Source organism: Artemia franciscana, chromosome 5 (genome assembly GCF_032884065.1).
Source record: "Artemia franciscana chromosome 5, ASM3288406v1, whole genome shotgun sequence".
Lineage (NCBI taxonomy): Eukaryota > Metazoa > Arthropoda > Branchiopoda > Anostraca > Artemiidae > Artemia > Artemia franciscana.
Window position 1 is genome coordinate 36,908,013 of NC_088867.1, and position 24,463 is coordinate 36,932,475.

General features: G+C 35.6%; 2 protein-coding genes across 4 annotated transcripts in view; one reads left to right on the forward strand and one right to left on the reverse strand.

The window, feature by feature from the left end:
- Positions 1-22,378, reverse strand: part of LOC136027359 (lethal(2)neighbour of Tid protein-like) — a 67,582-nt gene extending 45,204 nt beyond the window's left edge. For 2 of the 3 annotated variants that reach the window (XM_065704525.1, XM_065704524.1), the window contains exons 1-3: positions 22,169-22,378; positions 4,303-4,550; positions 1,896-2,056 (exon numbers count right to left, since the gene is read on the reverse strand). In XM_065704525.1, the coding sequence (XP_065560597.1) occupies positions 1,896-2,056; positions 4,303-4,550; positions 22,169-22,349 (590 nt within the window). In that variant the 5' untranslated portion in view covers positions 22,350-22,378. The remainder of the gene's footprint in view (positions 1-1,895; positions 2,057-4,302; positions 4,551-22,168) is intronic. The other variant, XM_065704526.1, reaches the window with a different exon arrangement.
- A 175-nt stretch (positions 22,379-22,553) lies between these two features.
- LOC136027363 (ATP synthase subunit beta, mitochondrial) overlaps positions 22,554-24,463 on the forward strand; it is a 40,739-nt gene continuing 38,829 nt past the window's right edge. The window contains exon 1 of the mRNA XM_065704531.1: positions 22,554-22,697. Within this exon, the coding sequence (XP_065560603.1) occupies positions 22,601-22,697 (97 nt within the window). The 5' untranslated portion in view covers positions 22,554-22,600. The remainder of the gene's footprint in view (positions 22,698-24,463) is intronic.

Below are 24,463 nucleotides of genomic sequence, written 5' to 3' on the forward strand. Positions count from 1 at the left end.
GTGGACGAGTTTTATCATATGCAGTAGTTATGATGCTATTAAATTGTGCAAGAGCTTCACATATGTCTTCCTGGTTGAAGATAGATTCAAAAGATGTTGCACTTATTTCTTCTTTAAACATCCGAACGTTTTGAGGCTTAATCTCTCGAACAATTTAATTTTACTTTTCTAGCGTAACACTTGTAAAGCTAAACTAAATACTACTGGAAGATGATCCGATGCAGAATTCACCACAATATTAGAAACCGCTTTTTGGATATACTTTGAAGAGACAAATACATTGTCAATCAGGGTAACAGAGTGATCCGTGATCCTAGTAGGTACTTTTACCGCGGAAAAAGATCATTAGAAACCATAAAATTTAAAAAATCTAAGTTAAAACCACCTGTAGATAAAAGATCAAAATTAAAATCACCCTTGCATAAAAACTCTTGCTGTGACCTCCGAACCGTCATTAGAAGACTTTGGAAACCTTCTGTGAAACCAGTGGCTCCCATTTTCTGTGTTATGATATTCGTTGTTGTTGCTTTCATATCTTCACCCGGTAACTGCTTCACACCATTGAAAACTAGGCTATCTAGGAGCTTTCCTTGTTCAAAATCGTCTATTCTACTTTCCATAATGCCACGCGATTTTCCAACCCTTGAATTTCTGCTTTCGAGCTTTTGTATGATTGTAATATGCTCTGAGACTTTGGTGTAAACTCAAGGGACACTGAGGCATAGATTTCACTAATTATCGTCTCTTATGATTGCTTTCAGGAATCCCTACTTTTTTGTTGTTTATCCCCGTACTTTTTTAAGACTTTCTCAGTAATTTTTTCCATCATTAATTTTTCCGTTCTCGCAGTCTCATCCTCACTAGCGACAATTTTCTCCAACAGCTGAGATGACGAACTCGCTGGCTCGCTGATTTTGAGCACAGCGTACGATTTGCTTTGTTTGTATATTTCGGGAGAGTTTTTAGCTTCTTCAAACACAAACTTTACTCTTTTTCCCGTTTTTACGACAATTCCTTTATGTTAACTTCATACGATACCAAACTTTTTTCAGTGATTCTTATTTCCTTGTGATCTCCGAAGCAGAAAACAATGAAGTTTCCTGGGCCTTTGCAATCTTTAACGATCTGCGTTACTCTGACTGGCCATAACGGGAATCCTTGGAAATGAGCTACGGCTAAATCAAACTGTTTAAAGGGCATCTTGAAGATAGAACGAAAAAAAAATCATAGATGTCACTTATCTTGTAGTGAGCTGGCCAACGGATGGCATTGGTAATCACCTTCGTGGCGGGTGGCCTGATGGACCGTGGAGACCTGCAGATGTTTATTCCATCATACTCTGGCATCCACAGCAACGATTATAATATTATCCAATTATTCAAAGCAAATTGTTTACAGCGCTATACAGTATTGAACACAATTTCAATAGTAGTGCAATGAAATAAATATCCAAACAATAATCCTCTGTGAAAACTGGTTTTCATCTTAATAGGTCAAAGACTGGCAAAAGACTGAAAAAAAGACACAAGCAGCAACAGCCAAAATATTGGAGCAAGGGGCAATACTGACTGGATCTTCCTTATATTTGACCACCATCAAGATTAAGGTAAAAATCGTGGTAAAATTATTATGATACTAATAAACTAGACAAGTTTCGCACATCGCTTTTATGGACGATATATTTTTCGTCAGCTGACTACTAAATCTTTTGTAATCCCTTCCAGAGACTTGCAGTCTGTGTCAAGATAACCATACTAAACTTACCTTAGCATATTGATATAAACATACTAAGTTTAAGTATTAAATTCTGTGGTATTTTCATGAATGTGCATCTGATTCACTATGGTTACATACATAGGATATTTATGAAAAGAAGAAGAAAAAAAAAGCCAAACCTGTAAAAGAGACTACCCAGACTCCATCGATTATCCAAGAACAAGTTTAATGAGACGAAAAACAAACACACAGCCATGGGATCGTTGAAAAGTCTTAAAACAAATATTGAATGGACTCGGTATGACGTGACTGACATGAATAGTAGCATGTAAGGTGGAACCTAGCATGAAAGAGAAACATTTTAGTAGAAACATAATGTTTAAGCAAGAAGTGAGGTAAAAGCCTGGAAATGCTGACAAAGCTAACAAGGTTTTCTCTACTTAAAAAGTATAATAACAAAATATAGTTCCTCTTTTTTTCTCATTTAATTTTCATTACCTTTTTCTTATTTTGTTTCTTATGAAAATTACAATTTTGACCAATAAAATATACTTTATATATAAAACGAAGAAAAATAATTCGAAAATTCAAAAAACGTGCAATTCACAGATGTAAGCTATGCTATGGATAAATCTCCTGCATAGTCGACCTGGGGACGTAAACACAAATGGAAGAAAAGGGTAGGTACTAAAACAACAATATATAAAAATAATGGGAACTTAAAAGGAATACGACAAATTAGGGAGATTAAAGCAAGGTTAAATTCAGATCATATCTGAAAACTAAACCGAAAAAAAAACATTACTGCACTTAACTTTATCGGGGAGGCATACTCTTATATACATTTATTGCACTTTTTGTCTACCTTTAGTTCTTCATTAATCAACTGTGAATTCTTTAAAACCGAGTTACTTGCTTCAAAGATAAGTTGATTTTCTAAAATGCTATCATAAATTGAAATCAATTAAAAGGTTTCCTGTATCTCTATTTACTGTAAATCAAAAGAATACAACCCATTTCTATAGTCTCTCTAACCTTTTTTCTAATATTCATATTTTTTTTATAATAATTTTCCTTTTTCAAAAGGACCAGAATGGTCCGGGGAAATGGGAAGATGTTACGCCAATTCAGAATAAAAAATTTCCGGGATTTTTAGATTTATTTAAAAGGTTTATCGATCCATCGTTCAATAAGTCTATACTTGAATTACTGACTTATTTTAAAATTCTCAACAGTTTGTATAATTCAATAAAGAACTTGTTCTAATTCTCAAAAGGTCTATTCCCACTACCATTATTTGCTGCAAGTCTAATATTCCAAAATTGAGATAACTCAGTAAATGTTTTACAGATTTCAATTAAGTTGCATTATTGTTTTATAACAAAATTATTTTCAGTTTTTCAGTTAGAACTTGAATATAGGATAAATGACATAGCATTAATTCTTCTAGACTCTATATCGTATATATCAGGAGTTTTCCCTCCTTTTTTCTCTATTTTTGACTATTTCATTGATGGAGTTATTGGGTAGCAGTAGCAAACAAAAGGTCCACCTAAGACAAAAAGTTATAATAAATTTAATCAAGGGAACAAATCGAATGCCTGAACAAATCAAGGCAGCAGAGCCACTTTCTTTACTGAAACTGGATGACAGGAATGGAATCTAAAATAGTCATTAATCTGAGTAGGTTTTCTATATATTTTGAAATTAGCCATTTTTTTTTTTCATTTGAAGCAATAATAACGCAAAGGTCCGACATAATGCAACGACTGCTGATACAGAGTTCTTTCAAATTGAATGATCTTTTTATATAAACATGTGCTCAAATGTCTTACCACCTTGTCCATAAGTTTTCATAGGCCCTCTTTCAGATTGACAGAGGTCATTATACATCCATCTACCTTTAACAATGTTTCGGAAATTTGGGTTTAGATCCTTTAACCTTTTTCATATGTTTAGCAATTTGCAACATGTACTACGTAATATTAAAAAAATATTTACAAGAAAAAATGGGCAGATCAACAAACAGCCTGAGAAATATACTATCTATAGGCTTAAAATACACAAAGAGTTGCATTTTTTATTGACAATGATAGCAAATGGAAGTTTTAAGTTTGATGAGCATAAAATAGAATAAAGTATTGAGGTGATTCATAAAACTATTCCAACCTTGGTAAAAAGATTATTCTACTTGTGTTGACATCACATGTCATGTGCATCAAAAATGAAATTTGAAAAACGAAATCAAAAACGATTTTTTTTTCAATATGAATTAGAAAAAATTGTCTAATTCATATTAGAAAAAAATAATGATTATGGCAAGAATAAATAAAATTAAGATATAGGAATGTATATGGAAAAACTGTAATCAAGACAGTGAATCCGAAAAATGAGTATTTTGGATTCGCTTTGTAGTACCTTTATGGAAATCATCTGAAGAAAAATGTACAGATAAACAAAAAAGAGAAGGAAATTTTTGTTACCAATTGGGGGAAAGGTTTATCCCTGCCTCCTTGTTATATCCATATTAAAAAAAAATTAAAAGTATGCAATAAATGAATCACATATGAAAGTTAAACATCTGACCTTCTTTGCCTTTGCATAAACCCTGAATACAAGTGCCAAGTTTATGATATATATGGCCATAAAAATATACTGAGCCATCTGAATGTTTTGTCCATGTCCAGTCAAGTAATAAAAGGCTGCAAAAATGTAAACAAAACCTGCAGGGTAGACCAATGGACCAGTATCTCCTTTCAGATTTGTGTAGTTGAAATCACCTTTTAGGAACCCTTCGACTTCCTGCATGTATGCATTCCAGTCAATTTCTGTATCTAGAGAAAAAGTTAATCCACTGATTATGGAGCATAAATATTCAAATAAACTACATTCATTAAAGTCTACGTTCCTACATAAATATATATTATTATGGCAGGCCTACACTTTCTAATGAAAAAAAAAATGGATATGTATGCCATTCAATTTAATAATTTCAGTTCTATTCCTTTGTCAACCCGAAATTATAACATTACTTAGAATTTTTCTTAGAAAAAGATCAAAATTTTTTATAAATTGGAAATTTTTTTTTTGCAGGTTTTTCATGCCTTTGGGCGGAAAATTGCTTTGGGCAAGTTGGGCGGAAAATTCAAAATTAAAGATATACATTGGAAATTTTTATTGTTTATTTAAGTGTAATATGTGGCATCTTTAATCTATCCATTAAATTCGGAATTGTATGAAGAGCTGGTTTAGCCTGCCAACCAGTCCAGTGGGAAAGGCAGGCAAGTCTAGCAGCCCCAACCCCAGGGGTGCAATTGGGGACCCTCCAGGTACAGTCTTTTTATTTTGTGCTTGATGCCTATATCTCTGCTATATCTTTAAATCATGGGTGATACTTCAAAAAAGAGCTATAGACCTAACACCAGAGAGATGAGATCAGACTGCTCCATCCAGTTTAGTGGTACTGAATCCATTAATGATCAAATTGCTATGCTCACCTCTCACTTAAACACTTTAAAGAATAAGCAGAAGCTGAATGATCAAACGCTCAAAACTACAATGGCAGAAGTTGTCAGTCAAGCACTGTCTACTGAAGTTGGTCCATTGGTTGAGGCCTCTGTTAAAAAACTTACCCCTAGTCATGAACCTGCTACTTTTGATGCCAACAGTATAGAAATAATCAAACAAGAGGTATAAACTAGCCTGAAAATGGATTTTGATGTGCTTGTTGAAAAATCACTCAAACAATATGATCTGAGGATGACAAAGCTTGAATCCTCCCTGAAATTGCTTGACTCAGGTTTGTCAAAGCTGCAAAATTCTCTGAAACCAATTCAATCCAATGTTGATCATCTGAGTGATCAGTTTGACCAAATGAAACTCTCAAATCAGCTGGTCCTATTTGGTTTAAAAGAAGACCCTTATCCAGAAGCTTCTGAAAGCAGATTCCTTGGATTTTGCAGTACTAGATTTCCTGGTATTCCTGTGACCCAGAATGATATAGTTTCTGCTAGAAGGATTGGTAAACAAGGCTCAGGTTTGAAACCTCGCCCACTTGTTGTGGAATTTTGCAGTTCTAGAATGCAGCAGCTCATTCTTAGAGAAAAGAAATGTTTGCAAGGTAGTGGTGTCTTTATTTCTGAGTCACTCACAAAGTCTAGACTTCAGCTACTTAATTATACTAAATCAAAGCTTGGGAAGAGGTCTACATGGTCTAGTGGAGGAGAAATACTCACAAAGCTTTCTGATGGTAAAGTGATCACTGTCAAAGAGGCATCTCAAGTTGATACTCTCTATCAGTTAATTACAGCTCATCCAAGCCCCTCCCAGGACTGAAATAAACCCATTCTTTTTTTCAGCTCTGTTTTGTAAATTTATTTATGATTTAATAGTTTTTCTTATGTTTGCATAATGTTGTTTATTATTTTTATTCCCTTTGAACCTAGTAGTTTATTATTGTCTTTGTTCTTGCAGTTGTTTTCTCTATTGTTGCCTATATGTCTTACCTTTCAATCCACCCTCTCTTACTTCAGCCTGCTTGTTAGATACTGTGTTCATTCGTAAAGTTAACGTATACATTTGTCATGTGTAGTATATATGGGTGATTTCTCCTTTCTTTTGAATTCTTCTATTCTTAATTCAGTTATATTTGATCAACCAAGTAGTGCTGGTAGACAAGAGGCACACACTTTTGACCCTCTCCTTGAATCTATGGTTAGTTCTAGCTGCAATTATCACACCACCATTGATTATTGTGATAACATTTTGCCCTCACTCTCTTCAAATAGTTGCTTTAATGTATTTTGTTTGAATGTGCGTGGAATAAGAGATAAGTGGGACAGTCTTAAATCGTATTTGTGGTCTAATAATTCTTGCCCTTTTGATGTCATAGGCTTGACAGAAACATGGTTATCTGATAGTGATAATTTTACAGATTATGATATGGATGGTTATATTGCTATTCACGTCCCTAGAATGGTAACAAAGTGTTCTGGGGGTATTTCTTTGTTTATAAAATCTAATATTGAATTTTGTATAAGATCTGACCTTGAATCCTTGTTTACATCAGTGGTGTCTAATAGTAGGACAGCTTATTCTCTTGTCATTGATCTGAAAAGCCAGTTTGCATGTGATACTGTTTGTTTGTTTTATAAGCCCCCTCCTTTTCCAACACATCTGTTCTGTGATTTGCGTGATCAGCTTTCCGGTGTGGGGACTTTCTCTAAAAAACGAATTTGTGTTTTGGGAGACTTTAATTGCAATATGTTAAATGTTGGATCAAATGATGAATGTGACCATCTTTTTGATGTATTTTCTTCTTCAGGGCTGCTTCCTTCAATTTTTTTTTCCTTCTCGCGTTGACCCTTCAAGAAATTCTGCCACTTTAATAGATAATATTTTCACTTCTCATTCTCCTAATTTGAAGTTCTCTTCTGGTCTTGTTTTCACTGATCTTTCTGATCACTTTCCTATTTATCTATCACTATCTGTGCCTAAAACTGAGATTACTGTGGATGAGAAAGGTAAGTCTTCTTTTAGAACTTTTACAGATAAAGAAATTTCTAATTTAATACATGGTCTTCAGAGTAATGATTGGTCTAGTGTTCTTGAAGCTAATGATGCTGATTGTGCAACTAGATTATTTTTGTGTCGTATGGGAACTCTGTTGGATAAGCATTTTCCTCTTAGAAATAAGCCAAGGAATTTTACACCCAAATGCCCATGGATGTCTAGAGGTCTGATCAATGCAACCCATATGAAGGCGTCTTTGTTCAAGGCTGCATGTAAAAGTAAGACACAGGATGATCTTTTGAAGTATAAACATTACAAAAATGTGCTCACTTCTTCAGTTCGTTTAGCAAAAAAGCTGTATTTTCGCGTCGAATTAATGAATGCAAGGGGAATTTGCGCAAGGTTTGGACTGTAATTAATGAAGCTCTCTCTCGCAAGAAACACAAACATTCCTCTCCATGTCTTTATAGAAATGCTGATGGTTCTGTTGTGGACAAAAAATCCTCAGCGAGTGCCTTCAATTCGTATTTCACCACACTTCCTTCAGTTCTAATTCCACCCCCGAGTAGAGTAAGTTGTTTTCCCTTGGCAGAGAAGTCTTTTTTCCTTTCCCCATGTAGTACTACTGAGATTTCTAGTATTATTTCCCAACTTCCTAGCAGTCGTTCAGTTGATAGTTTTGGTTTGAGTAATAATGTCCTTAAAAAAATTAGTCAGTTTGTTTCTCATCAAATTTCACACATAACTAACCTCTCTCTTTCTTCTGGTATTTTCCCTCATTCATTTAAAGTTGCTACTATTCTACCTTTGCACAAAAAAGGTGATTCGTCTCTAATTTCAAACTACAGACCTATTTCTCTTCTTCCCGTCATCTCAAAGGTTGTTGAAAAAGTAGTGTATCGTCGACTCTCTTCATTTGTATTTAGTACTAATTCGACTGAAGGAAATTCTCTCATCACTAACCATCAGTATGGTTTTCGTCCCTCATTCTCTACCTTACATGCACTTACTGATGCTACAGAGTTTGTGCGTGTTAATCTGGACAAGGGCTTGTGTGTTTTGGGTCTATTTCTTGACTTTTCAAAGGCCTTTGATATGGTTGACCACAATGTTCTTCTGTCTAAACTATCCTTATTTGGTGTGCATGGAGTCCCACTAGATTGGTTTAGGTCCTACCTCTCAGATAGATCTCAGTATGTTTTGGTTAACCGTACTTCTTCCACTACTTTGCCTGTATTGAAAGGTGTCCCACAAGGCTCAGTGCTTGGACCACTTTTGTTTCTAATTTACATTAATGATCTTGTTGAAGGTCTTCAGCCCCATGTTCACCCTGTTCTTTTTGCTGATGACAGTAATTTTTCATTGCTGCGGTGGACCTGCCATCTGCCACTTCTATAGCTCAAGGTCTTCTTGATAAAGTAAAGGATTGGTGCTGGTCAAATGGTATGGCTCTTAACAGCCGAAAGAGTGCCATTGTCAACTTTAGGACCCCTTACCGCATAAGAGACGTACGGGAGCCAATCACCCTGACTTTTGGGAATGATATTATACCACAAGCTACTATGGTGAAACTTCTTGGTGTGTATCTTGACTGTTTTCTTTCTTTTAAACCACATATAACTCACACCCGTTCCTTAATCCTCCGCCAGTCTTCAATGTTGCACCAGATTAATTCATTTCTTCCTCCTGATATTATGGTTTCTCTTTATGATGCTTTTATTCATCCTTACTTTTCTTATTGCTGCTCTGTCTGGGGCAATACTAATAAATCTCTTCTCTGCTCACTTCAAAGAGCCCAAAATTGGGCAGTGAAGGCTACTTTTCTTCTCCCTCGGCTTTACCCTTCCTCTGATCTTTATAATGATACTGGAATAGCTCCGCTGGATCATATTATAGGTAAAAATACTCTTTATTTAGCGCATTCTGCTTTTCTAGGTACTCTTCCACCGACCCTGCAGCAGTTTTTCTCAAGGACAGGCTCAGGTAGGTACTTTTCTTCTTTGCGTAATTCTTCTCGACGATTTATTTTACCCAAACGATCCTCTACAGCAGCTCAGAGGTCTCCTGTATATCAATCAATTCTATTATGGAACTCCATCCCTTTGGATGTCCCTCTTTTTCTTTCTGCAAAGGCATTATTTTGTCGGGTCTTTCCAGTTAAATAATTTTTGTCTCTCTTTTAATTCTATCCCAATTTGTATGTCACTTCTCTTCTTTTAAAATCTTGTCTTGTTCCAGTGTTTTTTTTTTTTTTTTTTTTTTTTTTTTTTGTATATATTTTATAAGTGTTTTATTTTTGTTCTCTGTGGCCCATAAAGCATAGCTTCTTGGGCCTATTAATTGATTTACTTTTGTAATAGTTTTCTTTAGTATTAATAAATTGATTGATTGATTCTATCATAGTTATACATATAATATATATATATATATATATATATAATATATATATATATATATATATATATATATATATATATATATATATATATATATATATATATATGTATATATATATATATATATATATATATATATATATATATATATATATATATATATATATATATATATATATATATATACATATATATATATATATATATATATATATATATATATATATATATATATATATATATATATATATATATATTCCGTCGTGGATAATTCCATGAAGACTTTTGACAAAGACCTCAAGAAGGATTTGGCCACAACCAGCCAATTTACCCAAAGCCTTTTCCAGCTGAAAACTGACATTAAAAGCGTTAGGTTCTGTCCAGCTTTTGTGATATTGCTAACAGAGCATAAAACACTGAAAATTTGCTTCAATCAGTATGATCTGAATCAACTTCTACAGTGTCTGCTGAAATGTCTTAATTTGCTGTAGTCCCATTAATAACAACTGATGATTGTCTAATTGTATGTTCTGAGCATCAGCGTTTTGAAAGACGTTTGAATATTGTTACATATGGAATCCCCCCCCCGGTTGATGATGCTGTTTTCCTGTACGATTATCTTTCCCACACTTATAGAATTGACTCTGGCGCCCCCCATAAATGTAAAGACTTACGAATAGCCAACAGCCCTCTGGTAGCCGCCACCTCCTCTCCTCTTCTCTGTGTCGTCAACTGAATTAATAAAGGTATCATACAGAAAGCGTTCGAAGCTAAAAGAACAGTGTCTTTCTGAGGTGATACTCCAAAGGAGAATTGTAAAAACCACAAAGCTATTGTCGAAGATTTGAAACACAGAAAAGCTAATGGAGAAGTTGATTTGATAATAAGTAAGGGCGCCATTGTCCAAAAAATCTTGCCTGTTGGAGTAATCCCCCTGACTGCTTCAATTTCCTGCTAATGACAGTGCGTCCTTCTCCCCCTGTAAGTAGTCAAGTGAATACAGACTATTACCATCTGATCTTGTTTCTCAACTGCCTTGTAGTGTCCATAATAGTGTTTCTTTGTCTGATACAGACCTTTCCTTTGCACCTATTTCATGTGTTTCTTCTGCAATTCCTTGCTCACCTATTGTTTCTTCTTCATTGTTTCACATTGCTGTATCCAATAGCATCATTAGTTCTTTAGCTACTGCATAATTAAGTCCCACATCCCTATTGGATTCCTACCTCACAAGGATTGAAGTTCTTTAGTTCCAATGTTGATAGCCACTCTAATAAGCTTTCAGAGCTTTCCTTTTGTATGATAGCAGAAGAAATGGATGTTGCAGCAGTTACAGAATTTGCTGAAAAAACAAATTGTCAGCCTTATCACCTGATGTATCAAATTAATTGATTACCAACTTTTTCAAAGCTGAATTCCCTTCTTTGCCACAGAAGTGGGCTTATACAGGGCTTACTATTTTGGGAGATTTTAATCTTCCTGAAATCCAGTGGACTAATGAATCTAGTTTTTGCACTAGGGTTTCTCCTTTTTTGTCTGGCATCTCTAATAATTCTCACTCTAAAAAAACATCTCAACCAACTCGTTTCAGAGAGGATCAAGCTTCTAGAAGTCTAGATCTGGTCATTCTCTGCAATCCAGACCTTCTTATTAAAAATGTAATATTCACAGCTGTTGGCAATAGCAACCATATTGTAATAATCTCAGGGTTATGTTTGCCTACTAAACCGCCTTTTTTAAGCAAAGAAAATGTATAAATTATAAACTAGTCTCTGAAAGTCCTGTCAATGTTAATTGGAAACAGCTTATTACTGATGATATTGATGTGAGTTGGTCTAATGTGAAAACTGAACTTGTGCATGCTGAAAAGTCTTGCACCAACATTTTTTTTAGCAAAACAGGCAAAACTATAGCCTACCTTTTAACTACTTATATAAGATATATTATAATATATATATATTATGCATTGCTTAAGATGGAACCAATTCGGATTACTGATACTATAATTTTAAAGGAACTTATGTCCCTTAAAATGAAAAAATCTGCTGATCCAGACTGCATTCATCCTTGTATCCTTCATGAAAGACAAACAGTCTCATGTCAACCACTTTCCTTACTGTTCAACTTATCATTCAATCTTTCCAGACTATCTCTGGATTGGAAAACTACCCATATCATTCCAATATTTAAGAAAGGTAGAAAGGACCTTGCAGGAAATTACTGACCTGGTAGCATGACATTAGCAGTTGTTAAGGTTCTTGAAAGAATAATCAGTTCTGCAGTTATTAGACATCTTGAAGCAAATATTCTCTTGCACAGCTCACAGCATGGCAATCATTCTGGAAGATCTGTTGATACCAATCTCCATGAATCACATGAACAAATCACTAAGTTACTTAATACTGCGATGCCTGCTGACATTATTCTAATTGACATTTCTAAAACTCTTAACAAAATTGGCACAAGCAACTTGCAAACAAGCTATTTGTAGTCAAGCTTGAAGAGAAATCCCTGCTCTGGATCCTTAGTTTTCTTGATCTCCAATCTCAATGTGTTCGGTTATTTGATGGCTCTGGCAACCATATTCTTTCTTTCTCTAAGCATGTTCTGAGTGGAATTCCTCAGGGAAGTTTTTGGGTCCTACACTATTTAATATCTTCTATTATCAGCAGTAAACTAACACTTTATGCTCACAACTTGAAGCTTCTTGGACCAGCCTTGTCATGTGAGGATTATGCCCTTCTACAAAATAACCTTAGACTGCTTGGTCAAGGGACTGAGGCTAGGCTTCTTGAATTCAAAGTTGCCAAGTGCATGTCATTCTTTTTGGCAAAATTTATCCTTGCTGTTGTTATTTTTTTTCAGGCCACCCATTCTCCTCTGTAAATCATGAGCAAGATCCTGGAGTCACTATCGACAATGAACTAAAGTTCAGCACTCATGCTAAGAAGCATGTTGCTGGTGCTAGTTCAACGATGGAGCCTATTAAGTGTACTCTTTTCACTTGTTCCCCTAAAGTGACCAGTCTTTTGTATAAGGGACTTGTTTGTCCCAAGCTCAAATTTCGAACGTCTCTAGCCCCCACTGGTTTTAAAAAAGACGTCAAGAGTAAGAGGTCATCACCTGAAACTTGTCAAGCAGTCTACAATATCTAAAAGTTTGCACTGAATTCTTTTCATCATGTATTGCAACAGTTGGAACAAACTATCTAATGGAACAGTTACTGCTGAATCTGTTGATGTTGTCAAATGAAGGCTAGATGCTGAGTAGTCCTCCAGAGAGTGTAAACTCAATTGGGATGCTACTGAAGATGGAACAGCACCTGGTCATTAATGAACTTTGTATACAGCTCAAGTCATCATTCTGGAGTTCTACAAGGAGGAATCCTTAGATTGCTCTTAGCTGCAATTTAAGGTGAGACACAATAATTTTGGAACATGTGCAGACATTCCACCAAAGTAATATCTGGGATGCAGGAGTGTTTCTACACAGAAAGACTAGCAAATTTGAAACTCCCTACACTTGTATACAGGAAAAATAGAGTTGATGCCATTTTAGCCTATAAGCTAATGATGGCTAATGCTCTACCATCATTATTTCCTACTGCTGGTCCTAATTTAAGAACTAGAAGTTATCAACGAAAACTTGTTAAGCAGTCTACCCCTATCCAGAGTCTGGACTCAATTTTTTTACTCAAGAATCGTTAACAGTTGAAACAAAATCTCTGAAGAAACAGTCACTGCTGAGCCATTAACATTCTCAAACATAGGCTGGATGCTGAGTGGTCCTCTAAAAAGGTAAACTCAACTGAAAAGCTACTGATCATCCAACTGCACCTGGCCACTAAATAAAAAAGAAAACAACTTCAATTATTAACTCCTTAGCTTCACAAGAAGAAACCCTTAGATTATTCCAAGCTGCAATTTAAGGTAATTGTACTGTATCAGATTAACGACGCTTCTTGACTACTAAGGTCCCTGCGTCAGCCCTGCAGTGCATTCCTGCAGCGTGATTCGATCTCTGGGTCCCGTATTACCAAGCTAAGGTCAAATCCACTGCGCCACCACAGGACCAATTTAAGGTAATAAGAAAGGACAATGTGAATTTAAAAAAGTAGCTTGGTAGATGGATAAAGTTCTTAGGTATGGACCATTCAAGGTGTAGACATTTTCAGGCTAAATCCAGCTTTCTATCAAAGCTTTCTTGAAAAATTCTTAGATCGCTCCAAGCTGCAATTTAAGGTTATTGAGAAAAAGATGTACTGATCAAATAAGGCATAAATAAATTTTTTGACTCTTATGCCTTTGCCCACTTCCAACTTATAATGTTTAGAAGGGTATCAGTTTAGAATTCACATTCTCCAGAATCAAACACTATAATCTCATTGAAACCACTTTAAAACATTCTAAAGTGCTTACTTATTGTAATACCATGCATCTTAAGTGATGATGTGCCTGCTTGCTGTGCTTGTGCTTATTTGATGTTAACTGCTTGCTGTTGCTATATAAGGCCTTTTGTTCCAGATGCCTGGTTTAAACAAATCATATCATTGGTAAAATGCTACATGGTGTCACAAGAAGGAAGAAAAGCCACCAAGTATTGATTGGGATTCAGGTTCCCTCGGCAATGAATGGAAAGGCTTTGAAGAGCATGCCAAACTGATGTTTCTGGGGCCCATGTCTGGAAATACAGCAGAAAGCAAATGTGCTTACCTTCTCATCTGGGCAGGAAAAAGAAAGGCGCCAGATATTCAACACCTTTCCACTCACTGCTGCAGAAAGAAACAATGTAGAAACTTACCTGCAGAAATTCCGCGAATATTCTGCACCAGTCACCAACAGTATATTTGCTCAATATATATTCCAAAAACATGACAAGTGTGAAGGAGAAAGTGTAGAGAAATACATCACACAACTGAAAATCTTGGTGAGGGCTTGTAACTATGATAGTGCTGATGAAATGGTTCAGGACAAAAAAGCTAGTGGCATCAGAGACCCGAAAATTAGAGAAAGACTTCTCTGGGAAGGCAATAGCCTAACTTTGGCACTAGCTGTTGACAAACGCCATTCTTACCAAACAACCCAGGCACAGCTAAGAACATTTGAAGTACAAGAACCACAACAAATCAAGAAAGAAATTGATGATGTCCAGAAGTACAAACATCCAGTCAGAAAATACGAAGATGCATCTGTGTCATCTAGAAAAACAAAGGAATGCTGATTCTGTGGAGGAGTATACTCGCCTAGCCACATTTGTCCTGTGAAGGGAAAACCTGCACAAAAAGTAAAAAGCCAAATCACTTTGCACGTGTACGCAAATGCAAGAAATCAGTGAATGCAGTGATGGAATACAAGGAGAGCCCAGCTGACAATAGTGATGGAGATGAGGATGTCTTCTTATATGCCATAGAGAACAAAACCAACAAGAACAGATATGAAACCCTTGTTACACTGGAGGTGAGCCACTCCTTACCTGTCAAATTCAAGGTCGATAGAGGAGCACAAGCTAACATTCTACCTGCCAAGTATTTTTACGCCTTACCACATCTATCACTGAAAAAAAGTACTCAGAAACTCACAAGCTATAGTGGATCCAAAATTCTTGTTAGAGGTGTATGCAAGCTGAGCTGCAAGCAGAAAGCAAGCAAGGCTGAAAACCCTACCATGCTTTATTGTTGAAATGGATTCAGAGCCAATTCTCGGATTCTGGGCAAGCATTGATTTGAGTATTGTAAAACTATACTGAATGTCAGTAAAGTTGAGAAAAGCACATGCAAGGACAAGCACGCCATTGACAAGACAAACACAGATGAAATAATCAGTAGTGACAATGATTTCTTCCAAGGAATAGGAAAATTAGATGGAGAGTGCCATCAGTATCTGAGGGACGATGCAGTCCCTACAGCTTACCCAGCAAGAAGAATTCCCTCAGCACTTCAAGGAAAGTTAGAAGTAGAACTTAAACGGATGGAAGACCAGGGAATTATCAATAACGTCTAAACCAACTGACTGGGTGAATTCGATGGTCACCATAGAAAAAAAGGAGGGCAGTCTAAGAATTTGCATTGACCCTGCAGATTTGAACCAGTCAATCAGAAGACCATTCTACCCTATTCCCTCCCTGGAAGACATAACATCCAAACTCCATGGGGTAAAATACTTGAGCAAACTGGAAGAAGGTTGGGGTATTGGTTGCTAGTCTTGGATGATGAATCTGCACACTTAACAACATTCAATACCATCTTTGGAAGACACCGTTTTAAACAGATGCCGTTTGGCATCATCTCTGCCCAGGATGAATTTCAAAGAAGAATGGAAGAGGCTCTCGAGGGATTAGACGGGTTTACTGTCATCATTGATGACCTCCTGATTTTTGGTGTACTTGAGAGAGCCAGAGCAAAAGGTATCAAGTTCAACAAAGCAAAATGCAGCTTTTGTGTGACAATTGTGACATATTTTGGGCATGTCATTAGTGAACAAAGAATGCAGCCAGATGCTGACAAACTCGAAGCTATCAATAACATGCCTATAACATCAAACTTAGAAGAACTTGCAACTCTGGTGGGTATGTTAAACTATCTTGCAAAATACATCCCAAACTTATCAACACAGAATAAAACCCTGCATGGCCTCAGTAAAGCCACCGAGCACAAGTGGGCCAAAGAGCATGACAAAGTCCTCCAAAACATCAAACACTCAACAGTCACAAACTTAGCATACTTTGACCACTCATGCAAGTCCATCAACCTCACTGTGGATGTATCGTGACACGGTCTAGGAGCATACATCTTGTCAAATGTCAACGTGGTCGCATATAGATCACACTCCCTTAGCAAAGCTGAACAGAAATACTCACAGCTTGAGAAAAAGTTATACGCAATAATCTTTGGTTGCAAATACTTCCACCATTTCGTATATGACAGGCATGTAAAAGTAACCACAGACAACCGCCCACTTGAAACCGTCCTACAAAATCCACTTCAAAAGCACCTGCCAGAGCTCAACAAATGATGCTTCAGATTCAACCCAATGACCTTGAGTTCAGTTACAGACCAAAGACAAAAATCACAATTGCAGACACTTTATCAAGGCTGCACCTACCTGACATTGACAAGAAGCTCCATAGAGAAATCGAGGTGTATGTCCACCAGATTACACATGTACTTGCTGTTAGCAGTGCAAGGCTCAATGAAATACAACTTTGTACCAAGGAAGATGAGCACCTGATTCATCTCAGAGAAGCCATACAAGGCAGATGGCCTAATACCAGAAAGCAATGAGCTAAGGATCTCCTTGCATACTGGAACCTTCAACATGAGCTGTCATACATGAATGGCATCATTTTAAAAGGCAAAACGATTGTTATTCCAAGGAGGATACGGCCCCAAATCCCCAATCAACTCCACATCTCCCACTTTGGTATGGAAAAGACAAAACAAAGCACTAGGATGCTTGCCTACTGGCCAAAGATGAATGGCGAAATTGAAACACTAATCACAAACTGTCCCACTTGCCAGAAACATAGCCATAACAACCAGAAAGAGACTCATGAACCCCCGGTTCCATTTGTGCCATGGCAGCAGGTAGCCTCAGACATATTTGACTAGAACAAAGCAAAATATTTCATAACAGTCAATTGCCAAAGCCCCTTCTTTGAAGTTGAACTGTTGAAAAACTTGACATCCAAAGAAGTCATCAGTAAACTAAAAGCACATTTTGCTTGACATGGTATCCCCCACACCATCATCTCAGACAACAGAACACAATACTCATCTGCAGAGTTTGAATGGTTTCTCAAAGAATGGGGCATAAGGCACAAGACATCCAGCCCTATCTTTTCACAGTCCAATGGACTGGTAGAAAAGGCTGTCTACCACTTGCAAGGACATCTTCACCAAGGCAAGTAAAGGTGGAAATAACCTGTATTTGGGTCTACTGGAATACAGGAATACACCCATTGACAACTACACCACCCCAGCACAACTCCTAATGAGCTGCAGACTATGATCCACCTTACCCTGCACAAAAGCATCTGCAGAAGCAGATGGTTCCAACTAAAATGTACCTGTTGAAGCAGGAAGAGATCCAGTCAAGACAGAAACAATACTTTGACAAACATGCCAAGTCTAGGCCTACTCTCCACTTGGGGGACACAATGACCTACTAGAAACAAACTGATGGCCAGTGGAGCACCACCAGCATCATAGCACAAGCAGCATGTCCTACATCATTCCATATTGAAACCAAAGCTGGAACAGTTCTACGGAGGAATTGGACACATTTATCAAATGAGCTACCATTGACACCAGTACAGAACAGATGTAGTCCAGTAAATGAAAGCAATGGAAGCAATGCAGTTCCTCCTACTGTGATTGCCCCAACATTGGACTTATCTTGTGCAGACAAAACACCATTTACCACATCATCAGATATTCCCTCACTTGATGGAACAGCCCTGTTCCATACTACCAGTAGCCTAAGCCCACCCAAGCATGGAGTACCAGTAACTAAATTGAGGCAGGGGAGGCAGATTTAGCCACTAATCAAACTGAACTTATGAACTTACCAAAAAAAAAAAAGTCTCAAAAGAAGAGAGGTTGATGTATGTACACAGTGTATATAATACCAATGAGAAGTGAGCCAAGTGCCTTCTCTTGAGTGTGTGTTAAATCAGTGCCATATGAGGAGTTCTCTAGTTTTGTTTTGTGTCTGTACAAAGTGAAGAGAAGTGGGCCTAGTGTCTTCTCTTGGAAATGTTAGTAACAGTACTAACAGTTGGGTCTCCACTGCCAGTAAGTGATAAGAATCTTCTTCTAGGGAAGGAGGATGTAAAATCATGCATGTTAAGTGATGATATGCCTGCTTGCTGTACTTGTGCTTATTTAATGTTAACTGTTGCTATATAATGGTTCCAGATGCCTGGGTTTAAATAAATCATATCATTGGTAGAATGTTACACTTCTATCATTCATAAAAGCAGACCATTAAACTTTAACCCTCCCATGTTTTATGTGCAAATTTATAGCCCAAATTGTACCCCTCAATAGATTTTCAATTGTACAACTCTTTTCTTTCTGCTGCTTCCTTAGTCTTAAATTAAAAGGGCAACAAGATTTGTACTATTGATAATTTGGTAAATATACAAGAGATTCCACAATAAGGGGAGCACACCACAAGATGCCTTATTTATGCTCTTTCCAAATATTATAATTGTTTCAAATGTAAACTCAATTTAAACCCCTTTAATGGTCTTTAAAGCAACACCAAACATAATTACCTATTTTGACCCATGAAATTAGTCAAGAAAAATAATGAAAAGCATATTAATTGGCAATAAGTCATTTCTTTTTAAGTTATATATTCAACAAGCTTTAATTAAAACAATCAAAAACAATAATCAAGAGTTAATAAAACTTTTAGCACTGGTATTTTAAATTTTATTTGATGTTGCTTTGCTTTCTCTGTGAACAAGTTTTTCAACTGATAAAACCATTAGACCTATATATGATTCTAAAAAAACTTCATTTCTACTGGATATTAACCATAAAATAAAACAATTTATCAATGCAGACAACAACGGAAGCAAACATGGTAATGTGATTTACAAAAACATTCTGCATATTATAAAATAAGAATTTTGATGCTGAAGTGTTTTATTTAGCCTTGCAGAAACCTGCATCCTAGGGTTATATGTGCAACCATAAGGGCTATAGTTATAGAAACTTGTATGTATTTTGGATAAAGTGAAGCAGTCTGTATTTAGGAACAGCATAAGTAAGAATTTCAGAATGTTTTAAAGTAATTTTTCAAACTTTTGAAGTGTTTCCTTATGAATAGTGACATTACTAAACTGATACCATGTTTCTTTCTGGAGAGCAGAAAGAAAAAAATAGTTCAGGTAATGAAAAGAAACAGATTTGTGGCACCCTTCTTAGGGGGTACTAAGTAAAATATGTGACACTAAGATCATAAATACACATGGTTCTACAAACTGCCTTCCATAAAAAGAGGTTCCAACCAAAGCTGCAATATTATTTGTTGGAAAAAAAATCCATGATTTAATTGACCAATCTAAAAATGAACACTACATAGCCTTTCTTGAAATCCTTTGCTAGTGCAATTATGATGGGTTCTGTCATATGGGTGAATAATTGCTGGAGTGAAAGGTATTACTACAAAATAAATTACCAAAACTTACAAAAATTCAAAATCTGATAACTGAGTGTAATATATCCTCCTGAATTGCAGAGTACTAAGCTTACACATTGCACCCTATACTTATAAGGTGTACTCATCTGAGTTTATGAGTGTTACCCTGTGGTAATTTTGCTGGGCAACATAAAAATATTAAATTTTCTAACATATCATATATGCAATCTTCCAAACCCAAAAACAAAGAAAAGCATAGATAAAGCAGCTTGATAATAACTTTGCAGCATAGGCCATTTCTACTCCCTAGATTCATTTCTGAAAGTTTCATGCACTTAACTCAGCTAGGCTACTTTCAAGGATAGTAAAGAAAACCTCAACTAGAATTTAATTTGTTGTGATTCTACTTTAGCTACTTGTTACTGCCTTGGAAAGGGGTTAGGTTAGGAAAATGAAAATTTCAGAGATGACTCTACAGACTAAAGTATGTCCCATAAAGATATAGACCTGGCAGTAAATTTTTTGTTGTTCATGCTATTGACTTACAAATAAAGTGAACATACCATTTAATGCCTTTTTTTAAGCTCTTTACAAATATAATAAATACTTCTATTGCAAATTCAAATTTAAGCACTTTTTGAGCTCATGCAAATGACCAAAACATTTCTAGTTTTTTGGTTTAAAAAAGGCTTAAAAACATTGATCCCAAACTTACTGTTTCATTATAAATCCAGTTTTTCAATGTTATATAATCCACAATCACTGATTAAGTTGGATAAATAAATTTTACAATATTAGGCTATGCTGTTTTCAGGAAAATTCTAGTTGTGACTTCTTGCTATCTTGGAAAGGGGTTAGGTTAGGAAAATGAAACTTTCAGGGATGGGTCTACAGGCTAAAGTATATCCCATGAAGGAATTTAAAGTATCCACCTCTACTCCTTCTCCCTCTAGAGAGCCCTGAAGTTTGCCTACATGACTGGTCTATACCTATTAAAATGTTGACAAAACAACATTTATCTTAATTTTCAATTACCAGTTGCTTTTTCTCTGCCTTTAGTTTTGAAAATGCAATTCCTATTATTTGAGTAGAATTCTGATCCATATCAATGTTTTTTTTTTTCAAAATTTAGGAAATGTATTTGCATATCTTTAAAACCTTATAAATTGGGATTGAGCAAAGTTGTGAAGCTGAAAACAATTTTGTTGTTGTACTTCATTCAAACAGAAGATCTATTTTGCAAGATTTCACTTTTATAACACACTTATTTTGAAGGTCATCAAAGATCAAGGCCCTCTAGAAGGAGAAGGAGTGGAGGTAGGTACTTCAAAATACCTTCCAAGGATAAAGACCCAAGACCCATCCCTGAAAGTTTCACTTTCTTAACCTAACCCCTTTCCAAGATAGCAAGAAGTCAATCAACTAGAAATTTACCAGATATTTATCCACACCTTCTTCCATCAGAGTTCATAGGCTATTTTTTATATTTTATCAAAAATGCATTTAATAAAATTCTAGTTGATTGACTTCTTGCTATCTCAGAAAGGGTTTAGGTTAGGAAAATGAAACTTTCAGGGATAAATCTACAGACTAAAGTATGTCCCAGGAAGGTATTTGAAGCCACTACCTCTACTCCTTCTCCCTCTACAGGGCCCTGACCTTGGATGAGCTTTAAAAAGTTTTGTGTGTTATAAAAGTGAAACCTTGCAAAATAGATCTTCTACTTAATTGAAGTACAACAAAATTGTTTTCAGCTTCATAACTTTGCTCAATTCCATTTTATAAGGTTTTAAAGATATGCAAATACATTTCCTAAATTATGAAAGAAAACATTGATATGGCTCAAAATTCTACTAAAATAACAGGAATTGCATTTTCAGAACTAAAGGCAGAGAAAAAGCAACTAGTAACTGAAAATTAAGGTAAATGTTGTTTTGTCAAAATTTCAATAGGTACCTGTCATGTAGGCAAACTTCAGGGCCCTCTAGAGGGAGAAGGAGGGGAGATGGGTATTTTAAAATACCTTCCTGGGACATATTTTGGTAAATTCTAGTTAATTGACTTCTTGCTATCTCAGAAAGGGTCTAGGTTAGGAAAATGAAACTTTCAGGGATGGGTCTACAGGCCAAATTATGTCCCGGGAAGGTATTTTAAAGTACCAATAATATATTCAAATAAGATAAAGATTGACTTGCCAATAGCCTACTTTCCCACAGTAGGCTATGTTTTTGGTCCTGGATTCATTACTAAAAGTTTTATCTTCATTACCTAACCCTTTACAAGATAGCAAAAAGCAGCTAATCTTAAAAATTTTCCTATTCGTTTCACCAAGTATTTTGCAAAACTATCTACAAGAAAAACATGTGATTGTGACAATAGGACCTAGGACCTACTCACAACTGACTGTGTTTATGATAAAAACATTGAGGATCAATTCTGCTAGGATTACCATCCAAGCCAAGACATTTGTCCGTTCAGGTTTCAGTAGAATATCTTCAATATTCTTTATGTCTGACCAAAAATCTGTAAAATGCAAGATTTTTCGTTTAACATAGAGTGAGATTTTCCTGACACCCATGGTTTCTCTTTTTGAACTTTACCGCTAACATTTTTTCAGTCAATTCTTCCACAATCAGCAGAAAGCTTTAAATAATTTAAAATATTTTTAATAAACATTTATATATATTTTTCAGACTCAAATTTCGATTCAAATCATAAAATTTATTAATCAATAATTATTTCCAAAGATTTTTAATGACAGGTCACGTGACCAATATTATTTTTCTGATTTTACTGTCTACATTTCTTCTAAGAAAATTTTGCAGAAAAATGTTAGGAGCTGTAGGAAGAGCATCTCTAAAAGTTTTGTCGGCTTCTAAGCCTTCGATTGAATTAACTAAGGCTGTTCCTGCAGCCTTATCATCTAGTAAGTAGTTATTTTGTTAGTCTTTTTTGTAGCTACTGTTCACCAATGTTAGGATAGCCTAGGTCTATTTCTAAGGTTGCCTACCTAGGCTAGCCTTATGCTATGTATAAGATTTATCCAATCTCAAGATAACAACTGTTATTTATTTTTGTCTCAATAGCTGGAGTCAATTACTAAAACAATTTTCCATAAATTATGTAATGAAGCTTGAAATGCTGCTGTCTTATGATTACTTCCAGTAGCCTACTAGGCCCCTCAGGGCACCTTAATATTTTAGTAAGATGGAAAAGTGCTCATTTTAAAGCTAATGCTTACGTCCCTATAGCTAATGTAAATTTATGTTGACAACACCATTCCAATGTGGCTAGCAGGGTTTTCTTTTTTTGTGCCATTATGGGACAAATTTTTTTAGAGTTATAAAAAGGTAACTTATGATCCTGTCTAAGTTTTTTGCCTATATTATGATTTAAAGTTAAAAATTAAGTTAGAAACTGATTACAAATTAGCTTTTAATTGAGTCCTTACACACCTCTATATTGTCTAAGTCCCCATGCTAACAATAAAAGGAAAAGAGGACAACAGCACTACCCAGTTATAAATGTGGGTAAATTTGCAGTTTACAACATAATTAATATAGGCTAAGATGAAGGTGAATATAGGCCATCCCTTGATGCCTTTTTATGCTCTTGGTAAAATTCTAGTTGATTGACTTTTGCCTATCTTGGAAATGGGTTAGGTTAGGAAAATGAAACTTTAAGGGATGAGTCTTAAGTATGTCCTGGGAGGGTATTTTGAAGTACCCACCTCCACTCCTTCTCCCTCTAGAGGGCCCTGACCTTTGATGACCTTTAAAAATATGTGTGTTATAAAAGTGAAACCTTGCAAAATAGATCTTCTGCTTGAAGGAAGTATAAAAAAGTTGTTTTCAGCTTCACAACTTTACTCAATCCTAATTTATAAGGTTTTAAAGATATGCAAATACATTTCCCAAATTTTGAAAAAAAAACATTGATATGGCTCAGAATTCTAATCAAATAACAGGAATAGCATTTTAGAACTAAAGGCAGAGAAAAGGCAACTAGTAACTGAAAATTAAGGTAAAATGTTGTTTTGTCAAAATTTCAATAGGTATAATAGACCTGTCATGTAGGTAAATTCCAGTGCCCTCTAGAGGGAGAAGGAGTAGAGGTGGGTACTTCAAAATACATTCCCAGACATACTTTAGCCTTTAGACCCATCCCTGAAAGTTTCATATTTCCTAACCTAACCTCTTTCTGAGATGGTCAAAAGTCAATCAACTAGAATTTTACCATGCTCTTTCATAGGCCAATTGGTAAACATATCATAGCTCATATTATTGACTTACCAGTAAAGTGAACATACCACTTGATGCCTTTTTTTATGCTCTTTACAAATATAATAATTGCTTCTAAATTCAAATTTAAACACTTTGACCCAACCTAATGCACTGATAAAATGTAGTAGGCCTAGTGCTTAAATTTGAATTAGCAATAAAAGTAATTATTATATTTGTAAAGAGCTTAAAAAAAGGCATTGATGAATATGTTCACTTATTGGTAATTCAATAATTAATTTGGGGGTAAATTCCATTTTGAACTGTTAAAGTACTAAGAGAGCTCAAAACTGCTCATAATCCACATAAGTTTAAAAGTGTGTTTCTAAAAAGAAACTGGCCAGTGAGAAAAAATTGCCATATTTACAAGATTGCAATTTGTCATGGGCTAGGGGGAAGCTAATCCTCCCAG